The sequence below is a fragment of the Pongo abelii genome, chromosome 11 (genome assembly GCF_028885655.2).
Source record: "Pongo abelii isolate AG06213 chromosome 11, NHGRI_mPonAbe1-v2.0_pri, whole genome shotgun sequence".
Taxonomy (NCBI): Eukaryota; Metazoa; Chordata; class Mammalia; order Primates; family Hominidae; genus Pongo; species Pongo abelii.
Window position 1 is genome coordinate 104022539 of NC_071996.2, and position 19962 is coordinate 104042500.

Genomic DNA, 19962 nt, shown 5'->3' on the forward strand with positions numbered 1-19962 from the left:
TGCTCTGGAAATGTTGAGAAAGGGGATAGTACAGTTAGGAAGTTATTGCAAAAGTCCCATTTAGTTAGGGGTAACAGATGCCTAAATCAAGATGGTACCGGGGAAAGATGATACAATTTTAAAACGTGGCAAAAATAGAAGATAAGCTTTGTGAGGCCATAGGCCTAACATGTCACTATCTCTACTGGTCTCTAGCTGAATAAATATTTGTTGAATGAATAAATAAATAAGATCTTGGTGGTAAGGCGGTGCATTATAATGGCGAAGCCAGACTGCTTGGGTTCAACTGGACCTCTTCCACTTACTAGCTCTATGATCTTAGACAAGTTACCTGACCTCGATGCCTCGGCTTTTCCATCTGTAAAATGGGACTAATGAGTGTCTAGATTACAGGGTAGTTTTCAGGATCAAATGGGGTTACTACATAAAGTGCATAGAAAAGGGCCTGATACATATAGGAACATATTAGTTATCATTTTTATTTGTGAAACGTTGTCCTTTCACAGAACTTCAGATATGAAAAATGCAGGTCTGGGGGAAGAGCAATTGACAACACTGACAGTGTTAAATTAGCCATGAAGTGAAGATGCCAGATAGTGTGGACTGGGGCCTTGGGAGAAACGATGGGGCTAGACACTTAGAGATCCGACTCCGGCCACTTCCCTCTGCTCCCCACAGCCCTCCCAGTCACACTAGCTTCTTGCGGTTCCTCCAACAGATCAGTTTGTTTCCTGCCTCCTTCCCACTGCTGTTGCCTCAACTTGGAAGGGCATAGAGCCTGGACTTAACAAATATTTGTTTAATGATTCAGTAGATGATCTTGGAACTCTTTTAAGTGGAGTAAATGTTAAATCCTTGAGAATGTATGAGACTGCCATGGAAGAAAGTATCCAGAAAGAAAAGGTGTCAGTACAGAAAAGAAGAGTCAGAAAATACCGTGCAAAGGCACATTCAGAACGTAACCAGGATAGCTGGAGCCAGGATTCAAGGAGAGAGGTAGGTAACATTCAATGCTCAGAGGAGGCAAAGAGGGTGAAGAATAAAAGAATCACTGGGTTTGGCAATAATTTCAGGAACGAACGCTGAGAAAGTCATTTTTCCATGAAGTTGCGGGGGGGTGGGGGGGGGTAGAGGTCAGATGGTTAATTAGGGAAAAGAAGTCAACAAACTATTTTATCAAAAGGTTTAGGGAAGAGAAGCCACTCTCCTCCTACCAGAGAGTGAGGAAGCAACTGGAGAGAAGTAAACTACTGTACAGTGAATAAAAACATGGGGCTACATCCTAGAGGCGCTGTGCATCTTTATCTGCACAGAGTTTTGTCACGTCCACAGTGCTTTTCACACGCACTATCTAATCTGATCGTACCCCAGCTCCCTGATGATATAGTCTCTAACTGAGGGGTTCTCAAGGTGTGGACCAGCAGCAGCATCACAGAGAACTTGTTGGAAATGCACATTCATGGGTTCCACACCAGGCCTACAGAATGAGAAACTACGGGTGGGGCCCAGCAGTCTGTTATAACAAGTCCTCCAAGGGATTCTGATGCTCTCCAAGTCCCCATAGCCACCACACTCGGGAGACAACCGCTGCAGCGCGCGGGGACCGCGGCTGGAGGACAGAGTTTCCCCTTCTCAATCTTCGGCCTGTGTCCTCTTCGCTCTTAAGGGAGGTAGTGAACAATGAGACAGCCCCTCAGAGAAAAGTCGCCCCGTAGGGGACTCAGCTGGAGCGAGCTCCGCCCATCCCGGCCCGGGCGGAGGCGAGGTGTGGCTTCCTTCCCCAAGCCACGCCCCCATGCCCGCCCCCGGCCTCCGCCCCCGCACGACCCGAGCGCCCCCCGCCCTCGGGCTTCGACTTCCGGTGCTGGAGGAGAGGGCTGGCGGGGAGGGACTCCAGGAGGACGCGTCCAACTTCGAGACCGGCGGGGGCCGGCTCCGCTCTTCCAACCCCTCCGTGTGTGAAGAGGGCGGACGACGCAGCGGGGGAAGAAAAATAAGCTAGTCTAGGACAAGTGTCCAGGCGACGTGGAACCCAGTAAGTGAATAAAGAAGCCTTGAAACGTCTCTCCCCTCCCCTATCCCAGTCCCTCACCCTAATCCGCGCGGAATAGAAAAGGCGGAAGCGCCAGTCCACGATCAGGGCGGGGCCCGAGGGTGTGGGGGGGGTGGGGGGGAAAGGGGAAGAAATCTCGCGATAGGAGAGCGGTCCGGGCGGGGGTGGCACCTCTCCCTCCTCCTCCTGGCGTTAGTTCCGGTCGCAGAGGAGACACTGCCGCAGTTGCCGCTACATCGGGGGTTTCTGGCTCTTTCCTCTTCGCCTTAAATTCGGTAAGACGTGGCGCCCCGCTCACCCCGCGCGGACGCTGCGGGTCGTGGACGCTGGGCAGAGGGAGAGGGAGGCGGCGGGCTGGATGCAGCCCGGCTTGGATGGGCCCGAACGGAGGTCTCCTGTTGAGGCCGGGCCGGAACCAGGGCCTAAAGGCCGCCGCATCGGCAGGGAGGCCGAGGGGTAGCGGCGGCCCGGGTCGGGAAGTGGGGTCCGGGTGCGCGCCGCGGCGCTGGCGGCGAAGGCAGTGGCCGAGGCAGGCTCCCTCTGGGCCGTGCCCGGCCTGGCTAACAAAGCCGCCGCGGCCTCTGTTGTGTGATGTACGCGTGGGGGCTTCCGGCGGGCGGGGCGGAGGGGCTGCCACCACCACTGCGGCCGCCGCCTCCGCCGCTGCTTTCGCTGGAGGGTGGGCGGATGTACCGGGCGGCTGGGGCCCCGGCGCAAAGCGCCTCAGTGCCTGTGGTCCGCTCGTTGCGGCGGCCGCCACCGCAGGCGACAGGGTCAGTGGAAAAGGAGCCGCGGGACCCTACGGCGCCCCGCTGTGGCCAGTGGGGTCCTGGGCGGGAAGCGGGTGATCTGTGGCTCGGGCGGGAGGCATGGGAAGGGTGTGGATTGGGAGACACGTTCCCGGGGAGGAGGCTGGGACTGTGGGATATGGGCGAAGGAGTCTGGGCTGGCTGTTAGTTTTGCAGGGCTGAGTGGTGCAAGGCGGCCGCTGTTGCGGTCACAGGCATGACCTAGGGTAGGATGGTGCTGCCCGTAACCAGGCCTGTCAGAAGACGGGGTTTACCTTTTGACAGTGTTTTAGAATTGGCATACACATTTTGGATGCCTCGTGACTATGGTGGTAATCGCTCTTTGCGTTCTGCGATGCTTAGTGGTCGTGGAAGATGTAAGTGAATGTAAAGAGAAATGTGGAGGAAACTGAACAATTAGGTTTATGATGGGTGATCACTGTAGCACTACAATGTCGCTTAAAAGTGTAGTTCACAGCACTAATTTGAAGGGTTTCTTGTAGAGAGAAATGCAGATTTTGACATACATTTGATTCAAGTGAAGGTAATTCTTTGTTCCTGCACCGGGTATAATTGCCAAGCTGAGAGTGGGTGTTCCATTTGATTCATATGTGACTAGACTAAGGTTTGATATTTTGTTTTAAAAATTAGTATTATGGCACTGATATTAAGGCTTTATTTCTCCTTTCCTAGGGTGTCTTTTATGAATAATCAAAAGCAGCAAAAGCCAACGCTATCAGGCCAGCGTTTTAAAACTAGAAAAAGAGGTAAATATTTATGTTTTAATGTCTGTCTTCAAACCTCCAGAATATCTTGTGTATCTTGCCTTCTCTGACAGGCACTTGCATAGTACTAAAGCCTCAAGAGAAGATACCAGAAAGAAACTTGAATTTCTCGTTGACTGCCATTTCACATACACCTTTAATATTTCTACTGCTTTACTGCTCAAGCCTTAATTTTTAGTATCAATATATCTCTAAGCCGGTTAGTGAATCTTCTTTTTGGTGTGAAGGTAAAATACTTTTTAAAAATAAAAATAAGGGCTCTGTTTTCACTAGCAGGCAGTCTCATTTAAGCAAACTTAAATGAGCAAAAATGTTAATTTATATAAAAGAACTCCTAATGTAGTCACCCAGATTTTGTGGAGATTTGTGAGAGAAAACTCAGACTTCACCCATGGAAGTTAATTGTGGAACAGGATTCACATTGTAATGTCTTTTGAAATACAGACTTAGTAGGAAAAGTATTAGAATTATATTACTTTTTTTTTGGCATTAGTGTGTACTTAAGTGAGTATTGAATTCTGTAGCAAAGTGCTGTGCTAGTGATATAAAGCTAAATAAGGTGTAGTCTCAGATATATTTTTACTGTTTTTGGTCAAAAGCATATTAACCTTGTTTTACAGGTGGTTTTGAGGAAATGAAGAACTGGGTCAGCTACTGGCTATAAGTTGTGTTTTTCTTTTTCTACCTTAAGTAGCAGACATTTTGAGATATATATTGTAGAATTTTAAAATCACTAATCATAGGCTGTCTGTCCCCTTGTAGTAGTGGTGGGGAGACCAAAGTGTGATTTGATTCTAATCTTTGCAGATTCATTTAGATTTAGCTGGTAAATTTTCTTAAGGAGCAGGAGTTGTAAACTAGAACAGTTTGGCAGTAAAATGGGAAAGTGTATCTCTTGAATATGTGGGTTACTGATGTTACCTTAATACAAATAATGGCAAGTAGCTTTATCATTCTTATTATTAGCATCAGGGAGAGATGTAACTTCCCCAGTTCCAGTTAGAGATGATTCGTGGCCTGGCTGTTGATGGTTAGGGTACTGGGTAGGGTATACAACAATCCCTGTCTGGGACTGAGGGAGTTTCCAGACACAAGACTTTCAGTGCTAAAACCAGGGAAGTGCTGGACACACAGAGGTGTTTGCCACCCTAGTACTGTGTGAAAAGATGTCATCTAGCCTAGATTGGGAAAGCAAAACCCTATTATGGAGTGTGTGAAAGCAACTCAGTAAAGGTCAGGTATGTGCACGAGGCTGTGGTCTGGGAGCTTTCTATTTTATTAATGTCATTTAGTATTTACAACAACTTAATGGGATAGGTACTATTCTTATCCCCATTTTACAGTGGGGGAATTCTGGCATGGCGAGTGAGACTTTGCTCGAATTCAGGTGGTTAAATGGTGATCAGGATTTGAATCAGGCAGTTTAACTCTAGAGCCCATGCACTGAACTGCTACACAATATAGTCTCTTGATTATCTAATTTCTCTGATTCTCAGTTTTCCTTCTGAATAATAGGGGGAAAATCTGCCTCACAAGGTTGTTAACAGGATTAAAGCAAATGCTTAATATAGTTTCTGTCATATTGGGTGCTCATTAAATGTACTTTCTAAAGCTCACCATCATAAATGCCAAAGGATTGGTTCAGTTTTTTTGTTTGTTTAATATTATGGACATTTAAGGAAAAGGATCAAGAGCTCCAGTGTCTGAACAAAACCCAAAGGAATAAAATTTACCTGTTAGAGGATGGCCTAAATTTTGGAAAAGCCAAGAGGCAGTAGGAGGGCGTTCCCAGTAGAAATTGCCTCATGGCAGTGGGAACACAAGACACTAGCACATTTAGATCACTTGTGAAATTATTTGAAAAGTTGCACAATTCTTGTGAGTGGGCCATCTTGTCTTACACTTGCAGAGGGGAAACATGCAAAGGATGTGAATTTAATCTAACTTATTTAACAATTGCATCTTCATAAGGTGATAGTTTTGTGGCGTTTTGGTAAATCTTTTAAAACTAAACGTTTTGGGTCCCCTGTCCCCCCAGATGAAAAAGAGAGGTTTGACCCTACTCAGTTTCAAGACTGTATTATTCAAGGCTTAACTGAAACCGGTACTGATTTGGAAGCAGTAGCTAAGTTTCTTGATGCTTCTGGAGCAAAACTTGATTACCGTCGATATGCAGAAACACTCTTTGACATTCTGGTGGCTGGTGGAATGCTGGGTAAGTGTCTGCGGTTTGTGGGCTTAATAATTTAGAAAGGTATAATATATGGAGATTATGGAGAGTCTAGAATATGAACTATTTGGCAAACTTGTTAAAATGGAGTGATTTTTTTGGTTGTGTTGTATTTTGGTTTTATCCAACTTTAGCCCCAGGTGGTACACTGGCAGATGACATGATGCGTACAGATGTCTGCGTGTTTGCAGCCCAAGAAGATCTAGAGACCATGCAAGCATTTGCTCAGGTAAATGAAACTTTACATAATTGTTTTCAGTTAGCTACTATCCATGTGGTATATTTGAGGAATATTCTACTTTTAAGAGTTGTGGTTAGAAAGTTGAAGAAATTTGATTTTAAATTTTAGGGATACTGTTCTTGGTGCAACGGGATGAATTAGAAACTTAAGGTGTGTTAAGGCGAACAAAATAGGGAAAAATGAAATTAACTCTTCTGTTCCTATTTGTCCTGAAATTACTCAGTTTTTAAGAAAAATATCAAGCTGAAAAAGTCAGTTTCGTATCGTGATTTCTCTAGTTTATCTGCATATATTTATTTTTAAAGTTAAATGAGTTGTGGGCTGATGAGCTTGTTAAGATCTCATTGGAAAGTTTCATATGTAGTTATGTTTGTATTACTGTAAGCAAAGAATTAAAGTACCTCTAACCTGGACATTCTTATGTGTCACTAGGAATTCTTCTCAAGCTGGTTTAAGCAGCTCATAAACTTACATCCAGTGAAAGATTTACTACTTTGCTGTTCTAGAAATAGATGAAGTTACTGAATTCATTTAATGTTCTTCATAGGTTTTTAACAAGTTAATCAGGCGCTACAAATACCTGGAGAAAGGTTTTGAAGATGAAGTAAAAAAGGTATGAGTAATAATGTACTTTGTGGAAAAGAAAAAAATAGGGTTAGAAAGAGGAATGTTAAATCCTAATTCTGCCACAGATTTGGAGTAATTTTGCTTGTTTGTTTGGGTTGTTTTTTGAGACAGAGCCTCACTCTGTGTCCCAGGCTGGGAGTGCAGTGGCTCAGTCTCAGCTCACTGCAGCCTTTGCCTCCTGGGTTCAAGCGATTCTCATGTCTCAGCCTCCCAAGTAGCTGGGATTACAGGCATGTGCCACCATGCCCAGCTAATTTTCTATTTTTAGTAGAGACAGGGTTTCACCATGTTGGCTAGGCTGACCTTGAACTCCTGGCCTCAAGTGATCTGCCCTCGGCCTCCCAAAGTGCTGAGGTTATAGGTGTGAGCCAACACGCCTGGCCCAATATTGCATATAGATGCCCAGAAAACCTGATACGTTTATCAAGCACCAGGCACTGTTCTAATGATACTAATTCACTTAATGTTTATAAAAATCCTGTGAGGCAAGTTTTATTATCCACATTTTACATGTGAGGTGCAGAGATTGAGTAACTTGCCCAAGATCATTCAGCTAATGAGTATTATAACTTAGATATAAACTTGGATGGTTAGATCCCAAAGTCCACGTATTGAACAGGTAGCCAGTATAACATGCTTTACTGCTTCTCTTATTGTAATGCAATTGCTGTTTTAACTCTTAACTGTTTTACTTTTTACAGCTGCTGCTGTTCTTAAAGGGTTTTTCAGAGTCGGAGAGGAACAAGCTAGCTATGTTGACTGGTGTTCTTCTGGCTAATGGAACACTTAATGCATCCATTCTTAATAGCCTTTATAATGAGAATTTGGTTAAAGAAGGTAATCAGCCTTAAAGGATGGTCTTTAGTTGACTCAGTGGGGTGGATAAGAGCATGGTTTACTGTTCATAGATGTGACTTCTGTGAAAGTCTTCGTTTATTAACCAGCCTTAAATTTAATAAGTTCAGTCTAATTCACTAGACATTTAATGAATACCTTTGGCATCCAGGTTTAATGGCTTTCTTTAGGCATACAACAAATACCCAGATTTAGACAAAATGTTGTTATATGTAATGAAAATAAAATGAGAAATGCTGTGGGAACCCCAGAAGAGATTAATACCATTTGGGGAACTTGGAGAAGATGACGTTTGGGGAAAATGTCAAGCTGGAAGGGAAAATCAATTCCCTGTTTGGCTCCAATTGTCAGATTATTCTCTACAGTAATTTTTTTTGAAGCTTTTTTTTAAAAAACTGCTTGCAGTAGTGAGTATTTAAGTTGCCTTACTGTATTTCTCACAACAGCCTTGTCAAGTGTAGAGACTGTTGCCCTCAATTTATACTTTGGAGAACACTTTAAGTAACTTGGCCAAGAATATACTATTCACAAGTGGTAGACTAGGGAAATTGGAGAAGTGATAAACTGTGGCCCAGGAAAGTTCAGGGTTAAGTTTGTGAGGAAAGTCAGTAATCCCATGGGATTGAACTATAAAGGGAAGGATATAGGGGGATACAGGGATTGAAACCAGGGAAGGTACTTCTGTTAAGTAAGTAAGCTATTTTCTTTTACAGGAGTTTCAGCAGCTTTTGCTGTGAAGCTCTTTAAATCATGGATAAATGAAAAAGATATCAATGCAGTAGCTGCAAGTCTTCGGAAAGTCAGCATGGATAACAGACTGATGGTTGGTAACTTTTTTTCTTTCTTCCCATTCTTGCCAAAGATGTAAATGAGAGAAATTTCTCATTTTTAAGACTGTGAAAAGAAAGTGTTTTTCTTAATCTGATTTAAAGAAAGTTTAACCAGATAAATTCTTCTTTTAGGAACTCTTTCCTGCCAATAAGCAAAGTGTTGAACACTTCACAAAGTATTTTACTGAGGCAGGCTTGAAAGAGCTTTCAGAATATGTTCGGAATCAGCAAACCATCGGAGCTCGTAAGGAGCTCCAGAAAGAACTTCAAGAACAGATGTCCCGTGGTGATCCATTTAAGGATGTAAGTTTTTGTTTAAACCGTCTTTTTATGGCTAAGCTTCTGGCATAGAGATTTTCACTAATTTGAGGAACTTACTTCACCAGGATGAGATTGAGTTAATAGTAACAGGATGTTATACTGGAACTTTGCCTCATTCTTTTGCATATGCTTCTTCAGTGCCTGACTGAGGCCCAGAAATATAAGAGACTGGAGCTCAGGGCACCTTTCAGTTCTAAAGGTCTCTTTTAATATGTGGTACACATGTGGTTGCCAGTTGCATGGAAAAGGAGTTGTTATGTTTTTGTTAAAGGTCTAAACTTGATGTGTGAAGTATGTACATAATCAAAACTGACTTCTGTTACTAAATTTGGGTTCTTTTGCAGATAATTTTATATGTCAAGGAGGAGATGAAAAAAAACAACATCCCAGAACCAGTTGTCATCGGAATAGTCTGGTCAAGTGTAATGAGCACTGTGGAATGGAACAAAAAAGAGGAGCTTGTAGCAGAGCAAGCCATCAAGCACTTGAAGGTATTAGAACTATGCCTTGACGAAACAAACTATTCTACTTTTACATGGTGATAAGTGAAGTGTGACTATGCTTTTCCAAGAGGATTTATCACATCCTGTGTTTCCTGGGGATGGCCCACCAGTAAATAGACAAATAGAAACATTAACTATCGATGATAATGCTCTGAATTGGGCTGTGGTTCACAGGTTAAAAACAGGAATATGGCCTGGCCAGGCACAATGGCTCACGCCTGTAAACCCAGCACTTTGGGAGGCCAGGGCAGGAGGATTGCTTGAGCTCAGTTTAAGACGTGCCTGGGCAACATAGTGAGATCTCATCTCTACTAAAAATCACAAAAAATAGCCAGTCATGGTGGCGCATGCCTGTAGTCCCAACTACTCAGGAGGCTGAGGCAGAGGATCGCTTGAGCCCTGGAGATCAAGACTGCAGTGAGCTTATGATGGCTTTGTCAGACAAAGCCTGGTGACAGGGCGAGATCCTGCCTCAAAAAGAACATGATGAAAAGGAACTTAAGCCTGTAATTAGATGTTTGCTTTTGAAGGGGGTATTGGAAAATAGGATTTTTCCCCCCTCTAAAATACTAATATTGTTTGACATTTACTTGGACTACTTGGTATAGTATTGTTTATTTTACTTAGCTACTTAGATTTTCTGCTTTTTTTTTTTTTTTTTTTTTTTTTGAGACAGTCTCATTCTGTCACCCAGGCTGGAATGCAGTGATGTGATCTCAGCTCACTGTAGCCTCCATCTCCTGGGTTCAAGCAATTCTGCCTCCTCGGCCTCCCAAGTAGTGCCTGGCTAATTTTTGTATTATTAGTAGAGACAAGGTTTTACCATGTTGGCCAGGCTGGTCTCGAACTCCTGACCTCAAGTGATCCACCCTCCTCGGCCTCCCAAAGTGCTGGGATTACAGATGTGAGCCACTGTGCCCGGCCTATTTTTTAAATTTCTGGTAAATAAGTTATAGTTTGCAGTGATTATAAAAGATAAGTTATATATTGTCTGTATTGTAGGAGTTTTGTAATGGATGGTTATTTGTAATGAATGACTAAATCTTTTCTCTGTTCCTTTGAAAGCAATACAGCCCTCTACTTGCTGCCTTTACTACTCAAGGTCAGTCTGAGCTGACTCTGTTACTGAAGATTCAGGAGTATTGCTATGACAACATTCATTTCATGAAAGCCTTCCAGAAAATAGTGGTGCTTTTTTATAAAGGTAATTTAGATTTTGAATTTTGTAAATAACACTTAATAAAAATCCTTGTAAACACAAAATGGTCCAAATGATGAGTTATCCGGACATCAGCTCCCTGAAATATTTTACTTCTAGTTATGAGTCACCTCTGATTAAACTGGGTGCTTTTTAGTGCACTGATACTTGTTTAAAACATCTCTAAACCCTATTCACAAGTTGAAGTATGAAATCTAAAGCCATCATTATGCATCCTCAAACTTGCCTCCTGTACTCTAACCAGGTATACATTCCCAAAGTTCAGCTAGGTGTGGTGGCTCATACTTGTGACCCCAACACTTTGGGAGCCTGAGGCAGGAGGATCACTTGAGCCCAGGAGTTCAAGACCGGCCTGGACTGCATAAGGAGACCTCATCTCTGGAAAAAAATAATTAGGCAGGGAATGGTGGCGCAAGCCTGTGGTCCCAGCAACTCAGAAGGCTGAGGTAGGAGGATCACTTGAGCCTAGGAGGTCAAGGCTGCAGTGAACCATGATTGTGCCACTGCACTCCAGCAGCTTAGGCAACGAGACCCTGTTTCAAAAAAGAAAATCCCCAGGTCCCTTTTCCAGACAGTCTGTAGTCTTAGCTGTGTAGTCATAGCTCTGGAGTCTTCAGCCTGTGTGAATCCTGCTTCTGTTCATCTTACTCCCCCACCCAGTGTTGACTTTCCGTAGTCCTTCAAGACCAGTTCAGAGTGCTTCCATAGCAACCCCAATTTCAGTTATATTGTTCCCTTTTCTCTTGATCCCAATTTTAGAAACCTGGTCTAAAGTGGCTAGTAAAGAGAAGACCTCTGTTGGGAGAAAATCCATTGCAGTTAGTCATAACACTTTGAAATTCTGCACTAATCAGACCAGCCTTGATCCTGTTGAGTGTAGTTGGTATGCACACATGTGTTATTCTGTCCTCCAGTTCTCATGGATGTTTTTAACTTTTCAGCAGTTTGTTTGCTAAGCAGGCATTTGCACATTAGGTGGTGGTTCTAACTCTGAGTAGAGTATATTAAAACTCCCCTAATGCAATGAGTTTTCTTTCCAGCTGAAGTCCTGAGCGAAGAGCCCATTTTGAAGTGGTATAAAGATGCACATGTTGCGAAGGGGAAGAGTGTTTTCCTTGAGCAAATGAAAAAGTTTGTAGAATGGCTCAAAAATGCTGAAGAAGGTAAGGATTTTCCTTTGTGTGGTTTGTTTGGTAAAGCTAATTTTAATGTGGCCATAATATATCTTCACACATGCTTCCTTCTTTCTGATGCCACTTTGTACCTGGAGTAGAGATTTTTGTTAACGTATAAGGCAAGTGGTAAAAGCTAGAGTTTAATTATTATAGTATATTTATGGCTCAGCCATAATAGTAAATGTTCTTCGTGAAATGGAAAAGTTTGAGAATATTTAATGTTTATAAATTTGTGGATTTCTTTTTTTTACTTTTTTTTTAATTAAACATATAGAGACAGGGTCTCACTATGTTGCCGATGCTGGTCTTGAACTTCTGGGCTCAAGCAACCCTCCTGTCCTGCCTCAGCCTCACAAAGTACAGGGATTGCAGATGTGACTGCACCCAGCCAAATGTTGGGATTTCCAAGTGAATGCTTTTGAATATCTGCCTCATGTAAATGGTTATTAATAAAATTCCTTAACTGCTTCAAAGTTATATGGAGGCTGGGTGTGGTGGCTCACGCCTGTAATCCTAGCACTTTGGGAGGCTGAGGCGATCAGGTCATTTGAGGCCAGGAGTTTGAGGCCAGCCTGGACAACATGGGAAACCCTGTCTCTACTAAAAATAAAAAAAATTGCCAGTTTTGGTGGTGGGCGCCTGTAGTCTCAGCTACTCGGGAAACTAAAGTGGGAGGATCACTTGAACCCGAGAGGCAGAGGTTGCAGTGAGCCAAGAGGGTGCCAGTGCATTCCGGCCTGTAGGACAGAGGGAGACTCTATCTTAAAGAAGCTTCAGAGTTATAAATGGGAACTTTTGCCTTCTGATATATAATGTTTGACTGCTTTTTTCCCCTTTTCTAGAATCTGAATCTGAAGCTGAAGAAGGTGACTGAATTTTGAAACTACACCCTCAGTAAAGCAAACAGGAGTTGTAGATAAAATGTCATGTCTCATGTGTCCTGGTTCTTACATCTTCCTACCTCCCTGTATCAAGCATGATATAAGGGCTTTCATGGCAAATTTTATTTTAACTGTTTCTATGGTTGCTGGAAATGTTGGGTTTAGTTTCTAAAACCATGTTTTAAGTAGCTACAGGAGCTATAGATTTGAATCTAATGTTGCATTAGTCTTTTTAGTTATCTTCTACCTCCTGTATTTTCTACTGTAATAATGTAATTTAAGGCCTTCCACAATGAACAGTTCACTTTATTGCCTGGGTTTTCTATAAACAGTTTTCAAGATATGATTTGGTTAAAAAATAATTTGTTATAAAAATTCTGTTTGCAAATTAAACTGGAAAAGTATCCAAAGTCTCAAAAGGCAATGATTTGTGTGATAATATGGCATGCCCGGAGCCCTGCTCATCAATGAAAAACCCATATGTAATAATCGAATTCATTTAACATGAATCTTGAGTACATGAACCATTGCTTGCATGTTAACTTTTTTTTTTTTTTTTTTTTTTTTTGCATTTTTAACTCCAGATGTCCTAAAGCTCAATTGTTTGGTCTCTGGTTTTCATCTTTAGAGAAGCCATGGAGAACAGACTTGAAAAGTTTAGGAAATCATAATGTGGCAGAGGTGTTGGGAAGAAGAAAGTTGAGCTTTTTCCCCTTGAGAAACTTCTGCATTTAGTTTGTATCTTTCCAGGCAAAACAAATGGTTATTCTTTTCATACAACCATTTTCAAATGAACCTTAGAAAAGTCTTAACATTTAAGGTATTTTATGCACAGAATACACTTAGATTGATAGGAAAGAACTCGTAATGGAGTTTGAGTAAAGAAAATGGCTGATGTACTAAACCCAGTAAAAATTGTTGAAAATGTTAAAGGTCAGCATGTTCTAATTGGGAATCTAGATATAGCTTAGATTTCCTATTGGCTTAGAGTATTTGCTGTAACAAATGAAGTGCAATGACAATTATATATTCCTACTCGGTCATACTGGACTGGCTTCGTTCTCTTAACATACTCAGTAATGACTCAAGCCTCTGGCTATTAACACCCTAGTTGCCATTTTTTAATTGCCATGAGCCAAATACTTCTTGGTATACAGTTGATCCATTTATTTTAATGGCTGCCTTTTCATTTTCATCTTTTCTTGCTGCTACCCATCTATGTATGTAGTCATTGGGGGGAAAATGTAGCCACATTTTTTATGGGAAGACTTTGTGTTAAAAGTGAACATTTTGAAGGTTTTTAACTGGTGAAACTAGCCTGGAATAATGCCACCAGAGACTGAGTGGAAATCGCCCCTTTTGAAGGTGCCATTCTTACGAGCCAAAAGTTTGTCATTTAAAAGTTCATTTTGAGGGAATAACATGTAATATAATTTGAAATAAAGGTATAGTAACCTTAAAAAGAACATTATAACTGATTGTTGTGAATGGGGTGAATTTGTTAAATGAGTAACTTTGATAAAGTTTTTCATGCACAGGCAAAATGTATTCACTAGATTTCTACGTAGTGATCTGCTTTACTTTGTAATTTGTAGTTCTCAAAAGACTTTTTTTTAAAAAAAATAAAGTCCATACTTACACTTAGGCTTTATACATCAGTCTTTTTTTTTTTTTAATTTCATGTTAATACCTAGTGGTATTGTATGTTGTGTGTTCAGATGTCTTTACTGTATCTGTATACCATTAAGTAATAATTAGACTCCCAAACTGTAAACCACCTACACAGAATTCTGATGTAGCTAAAACTCCATTAATATTTCTACAACCAATTCATTGCATGTTTCTTCCATACAAAGTGTGCCATTTTCTACTGTGTATAGTGAAAAGGTGTGTCATCTTCCAGAACTACATTATAATCTTTGATCGTAGTGTGTTTCTTCATAATGGCACTGTAGTGTTTACTTAGTACAATATTGTAAGTGGATACCACTTGTGACAGTAATAGTGTAAAGAAGGGAATGCTTTATAAAAAGACTGCAGATTCCATTCCATATAAAAAGATTCCGTTCTGAATCTTAAGTGGTAATTTTAGAATTCAGGTGCCAGTGCCAGCCTATGGCCTCAAGTATGTAATTAATATAGATGTTAAATTGTACTTTTAATTATGATTGGATAAATGTTGATTTTTCTAACTGTCAGTTTCTAAGGATGTCTCCTTGGAAACTAAATGAGTTTTTAGAGCTGGTCATAAGTTTCTTAGCCTTACTCTGTGAGTTATAGATGTTATTTCATTCTATATATAGATGTTTATTCCATTCTTATTTAAAAAAAAAAAAAAGCCTCCATATACCAAAAATGCTACAGGATATTTTGAAATAGCATAATAATTTTAGTTAGGGGAAATGCATGTGACCAAGAGGTTGGACTTCTAATTCAGTTTTTCAAAAGCTTTTTTCCATTATCATACCCCCAGCGTTTTTAGACTTTTTTTCTAAGAGTCCCCCATAAATTTTATTAGCATAGATAACGCTGTATATGTACTGTATCGGTGCTTTATACATGAAAAGTAAAATTTTTTTGTTTTTGTTTTTGTTTTGGAGACTGAGTCTCACTCTGTTGCCCAGGCTGGAGTGCAATGGCATAATTTCAGCTCATGCAATCTCTGCCTCCTGGGTTCAAGCGATTCTCCTGCCTCAGCCTCCTGAGTAGCTGGGATTACAGGCGGCCACCACCACCCCTGGCTAATTTTTGTATTTTTAGTAGAGGTTTCTCCATGTTGGTGAGGCTGGTCTCAAACTCCTGACCTCGTGGTCTGCCCGCCTCGGCCTCCCAAAGTGCTGGGATTACTGGCGTGAGCCACCACGCCCAACCAATTTTTTTTTTAATCCTTCTTGGTAGTGATTGACCCCCATTGAGAATGCATGCTCTAATCTTTTTTAAAAGGGAAGAACTAGTAATAGACCTTTGCATTGGCAGGCATGTCTTTATGTTTATACAGTGAAGTAGTATTTTTTCTGTCAGGGTCAATAGAAAGTAGATGAAATTCATTTTCAGCCAATCTTTCACCAGTTGTGCTTTGTACCTTACCCCACCACAGGCAACAGACAAAGCATTTCCTGCTGTCTTTCAAGGTCTTAACAGATTCTTACTTGATTGTAAATGTGTTACTAAGTAGAATCATTTGGGTTTTTTCTATAAAAATCAGTGAAAATCCTCTAGATGAATGAATGAAAGTTGTAGGCATAACACTGATAAACCTCTGCTCTCATAGTCAAGTAGGCTGCTTGCAGAACTGACAACTATTGGTTGGCTTTAAATGACAACGTAGATGCCAAACTTTTAGTGTACAGTGTTACTTAAATTACCAAATTACCTTTGTACAAATATTCCTCAGATGCTGTCTACAGGTGCCATGTAAAATAGGTTAATAGGTATTTGCAAATTCTGGTAAATTGCCTTGCTATGATTTTTCATGCTCAGTATTAGTCCTCTAGTATCAATACGAAGTTTTTGTATTCCCCAGCCTACTAAGGCCTAAAGGTTAAAATACCAGGAATAAAAAGGTTTTCAGTGGGCTTAATTTGATTTAAGTGGAATCTGGATGATGTGATAAGTACCTTTGTCTTCGGAGTAATGAGTTTATAATTGGCTTTTGTCCAAGAACTTTTAAGTTGATTACTATCTGAACAATCTTAGACATAATTATATGAAACTGGATCAGAAAGGTTTTCTGACTCCTTTCTCTTCACTTTTTTCTCCCAACTTAACTAGAGGCAATTAACAGTCATTTCAAATCTAATTATTTTTATTTTCCAGTGTGCTTATTATCCTTTCATCTTTATGCTAGGAGTATAGTCTCAGTTCTTAATGAGTTGATGGGATGAAGATATATATATATATATATATATATATATATATATATATATTTTTTTTTTTTTTTTTGAAACGGAGTCTCGCTCTGTCGCCCAGGCAGGAGTGCAGTGGCACAATCTCAGCTCACTGCAAGCTCCGCAGCAGGGGTTCACGCCATTCTCCTGCCTCAGCCTCCTAGCTGGGATTACAGGCGCCCACCAACTAAGCCCGGCTAAGATATTTTTAAATGTACTCAATCACTGTCATTTTAGTAACCTTGAATCAGAACCTCAGTTGTTAAAGGCTTAACTGCTTGTGGCAACTACTATAGTGCCCTAGTGGGGACAGTGGTTAAAATCTGCGGAATCCCTTGCTTTGTCATCTTATCCAGAAGGACTGATACCTTGTTAAACTGTGGTATGATTAGAATGTTTGTGGTTGTGTAGTGCATTTAGGGTGCTACAACGTTAATCAAATATAATTGAGCTGTTCTGTTTCCAGTCAGTGTAACCATTTAAAAATACCTTGGCAAAACAAGCTAGGAGCTAGTTCATGCTAATATTCTTAAGGACAAAAATAGTTTAAAGCTTTTTTTTTTTAATCTGAAATCCTGAAGGCTGTGCTTTAAAGTTAGAGATAAACCTGTTGGAAATAAGTGATTCGTTTATAGACTGAAGCCTCTATGACTTCAAAAAGATACTCTACAGTCTGGCATTTGAAGAACAAAATATTTTCTCTGTAAATACACCTCATTTCCATTCTAGTTAGGAGTAATGGCGCCCAGCACAGCACACAGAATGGGGAAAACTGGATAGCTGGTAACTCATTTAGCTCTTGGCACTCTGAACAACCTCAAATACAGCCATCCAAGCCAGTAATTCTATTGCTGCATTATTTCTATGTTTAACTGTGAAACTTGCTTCTTGTCTGTACCCTTGAAATGGAATAAAATTTCATGAGACTCCTTGTTAATGTAGAGAAAAGCAATGACTGTTAAGTTGGTTGTACACTAAGGCCTCAGTCCTTGACCTTTCCCATTTTGCTGTTTTAAATATGACGTAAGGGCCTGTGCTTCCAGATGTTTTTTTCTCCAGTCTCATTTTTGCATTTGTATGGCTCATGTGCTTCAAACTGTTGGTACATATTCCAAAAATGCCAGTGTTTAATTCAAAAGAGATTAATGTGATCTACTCCAGAATGCTTCAAGTCCTGTCCACTTTAACTCCAAAATAATCTCAAATGCCACCGCAATTCAGGCCACCAGCATCTCACCTAGTTACTAAGTGATTTTTGCATCCACTTTTGTGTATCTCATCTTTTAACAGCAAGAGTGGTCTTTGGATGTAGTTTACCAGTTTAAAATCTTTGTCTTTGCCTAGGTGGTCTTTCATGAACTATTCAGCTTCATCTGCCTTTTCCTCTTCATCACTATGTGCTGTGTAGTTGGCAGAGCTTGTCACATGCAAACCTGCAGGTAATTGAACAAGCTGGTTACTAACTGGATTAGTATCCAGGGAATAGTGAAGATAGGAAAAAAGAGATTATAAAGCCCATCAGTTAATACCATTTGTGTTTTGTTTTTTGAGATGGTCTTGCCCTGTCGCCCAGACTGACATGATCATAGCTGAGTGCAGCCTCAAACTCCTGGGCTCAAGCAATCCTCGCACCTCAGTGGCTGGGACTGTAGGTGTCATGCTTAATACTGTTATTAAAAAGACAACTAGGAGGGACGTTTGCTTGTAGAATGAAAACTGTTATGTGAATTCCAGGTATTAGGAAGCAACTTTTCTTAGGCAAGATTAGATGCAAGCTATTTGTGTCCTGTGGTTAGTATTGCTTGATGTGACCAAGACAGGATGAGAAGCTGGCAGTCAGCAAATGTGAAACATATACTGTCAGGCCCTCTGCTGAGCTTTAAGACTATGGTAATGAACAGCACTGGACCCCAAGATTCAAGCCCATAGGAGGAGATAGGAAAGGAAGAGTAGGCTGAATGCAAAACAAAAGGATGTGGGAGGGACTGGCAAATTGGAAGGTCCAGTCTCAAGGATATAATCTGTAAATTATTAGGATGCCGTGAAAGACAAATTGTACTTGCTGATAAAATATGGTTTGCAAGCGCCTAATAGCTGAACAAAACAGTGCCTACCTACAGTCTAATGGAGAAAGATCTGTCTCCATCTATTAGCTGTGTGACTGGGCAAATAATTTAGCCTCTGAATCTTGTTTCCTGAACCTGTAAAATGAGAATGGCAATCTAATTTTGATTAAATGATATCATTGCTGGGCACAGTGGCACCTGTAATCTCAGTTACTGGGGAGGCTGAGATAAAGAATTGCTTGAGTCCAGGAGTTCGAGGATATAGTGAGCTATGATCATATGTGAGAATAGCCACTGCCCTCCAGCCTGGGCAACATAGTGAGACTCCATCTCTGGGGGGAAAAAAAATGGTATCATTTTACCCAGTGATAAAATGACAGTCTCAACTACATGGGGCAGTTGAGAAGTTCTACTTAAAGTAGCTGGGATTATAGGCATGTGTCACCACGCTCGGCTAATTTTGTTTGTATTTTTAGTAGAGACGGGGTTTCTCCATGTTGGTCAGGCTGGTCTCTAACTCCCGACCTCAGGTGATCCACTCGGCCTCCCAAAGGGCTGGGATTACAGGCGTGAGCCACCGCGCCCAGCCCTAAATACAGGTTTTTATGTTTGATAGGAACTGGTGGAAGGTAATTTAAGTGCCAGCAGCCATCATTATGATGCCTGCTTTAGCAACTATAAAAAAAGAGAAGCAAGATAGTAGCTGAAATCCTTATAGCCCAGTAGTGAATGATAATCATGCTTTGTGTGACTGGTCAAGTATTCAGTGAATCTCACAAAATCCTTTGTAATAACAGTATAAATATTATCAACTTCTAAGAACAAGAGATAAGAGTTAATGGCAGATGAAAAATATCCAACTGTTGGAAGAAGGCAAGCAGATATGACCAACAACCAGCTTGGTTTTAGCTTTCTCTGTTCTGCTAAGCCTCTGTGGTGTCGCAGGTTGCTAACAACAACCCAGAAAGTTGATTGGAACTGCCAAACTCCGCAAGGTCTTGGGAGTCAGGGATGCTAGTTTCTTCTGAGAGTGGGTGTGAGTATGGTGGAGCTGAAAACAAGTTTATTTAATGTCTTAGGCCATCTCTTCCCCTTATGCTGGCAAGTGAGTGCCCCTGCACAAATTCAGCAGAAAACAGAAGTTTCACCTTCTGCAAAAGTTGGAAAAAGGGGAGGAGAGGGTGATAATGGACTGGGGGATACCAGACAGATAAGAGTAAAAAAGCACCGTATTAAAAATAAAAGCCAGACGCAGTGGCTCAAGCCTGTAATCCTAACACTTTGGGAGGCAGAGGCAGGTGGATCACGAGGTCAGGAGATTGAGACCATCCTGGCTAACATGGTAAAATCCCGTCTCCACTAAAAATACAAAAAAAAAATTAGCCAGGTGTGGTGGCGGGCGCCTGTAGTCCCAGCTACTCAGGAGACTGAGGCAGGAGAATGGCGTGAACCCGGGAGGCGGAGCTTGCAGTGAGCCAAGGTCGCGCCAGTGCACTCCAGC

At 41.3% G+C, this 19962-nt stretch overlaps 1 protein-coding gene and 1 long non-coding RNA gene across 11 annotated transcripts in view; one reads left to right on the forward strand and one right to left on the reverse strand.

The window, feature by feature from the left end:
* Nucleotides 1-2413, reverse strand: part of LOC129058097 (uncharacterized) — a 30024-nt gene extending 27611 nt beyond the window's left edge. For all 5 annotated transcript variants that reach the window (XR_010136075.1, XR_010136077.1, XR_010136076.1 and 2 more), the window contains exon 1: nucleotides 2225-2413. This is a non-coding gene — a long non-coding RNA (uncharacterized LOC129058097). The remainder of the gene's footprint in view (nucleotides 1-2224) is intronic.
* BZW1 (basic leucine zipper and W2 domains 1) lies at nucleotides 1845-14152 on the forward strand. Of its 6 annotated transcripts, none has more exon segments than NM_001132841.1 (12): nucleotides 2262-2328; nucleotides 3535-3608; nucleotides 5665-5841; nucleotides 5991-6085; nucleotides 6645-6710; nucleotides 7426-7561; nucleotides 8293-8402; nucleotides 8542-8712; nucleotides 9075-9221; nucleotides 10299-10437; nucleotides 11493-11615; nucleotides 12470-12927. In NM_001132841.1, coding segments are annotated over 11 exon segments (1260 nt in total). In that variant the 5' UTR covers nucleotides 2262-2328; nucleotides 3535-3544; the 3' UTR covers nucleotides 12502-12927.
* Nucleotides 14153-19962: the final 5810 nt, after the last annotated feature.

Excerpts from the sequence above, each read along its gene's own strand:
- BZW1 (XM_063712491.1), top strand. The coding sequence starts at position 2,645 with ATGTACGCGTGGGGGCTTCCGGCGGGCGGGGCGGAGGGGCTGCCACCA. Across the intron at positions 7,562-8,292 it reads TGAGAATTTGGTTAAAGAAG|GAGTTTCAGCAGCTTTTGCT; the intron begins GTAATCAGCCTT and ends TTTCTTTTACAG. Across the intron at positions 8,713-9,074 it reads GTGGTGATCCATTTAAGGAT|ATAATTTTATATGTCAAGGA; the intron begins GTAAGTTTTTGT and ends GTTCTTTTGCAG.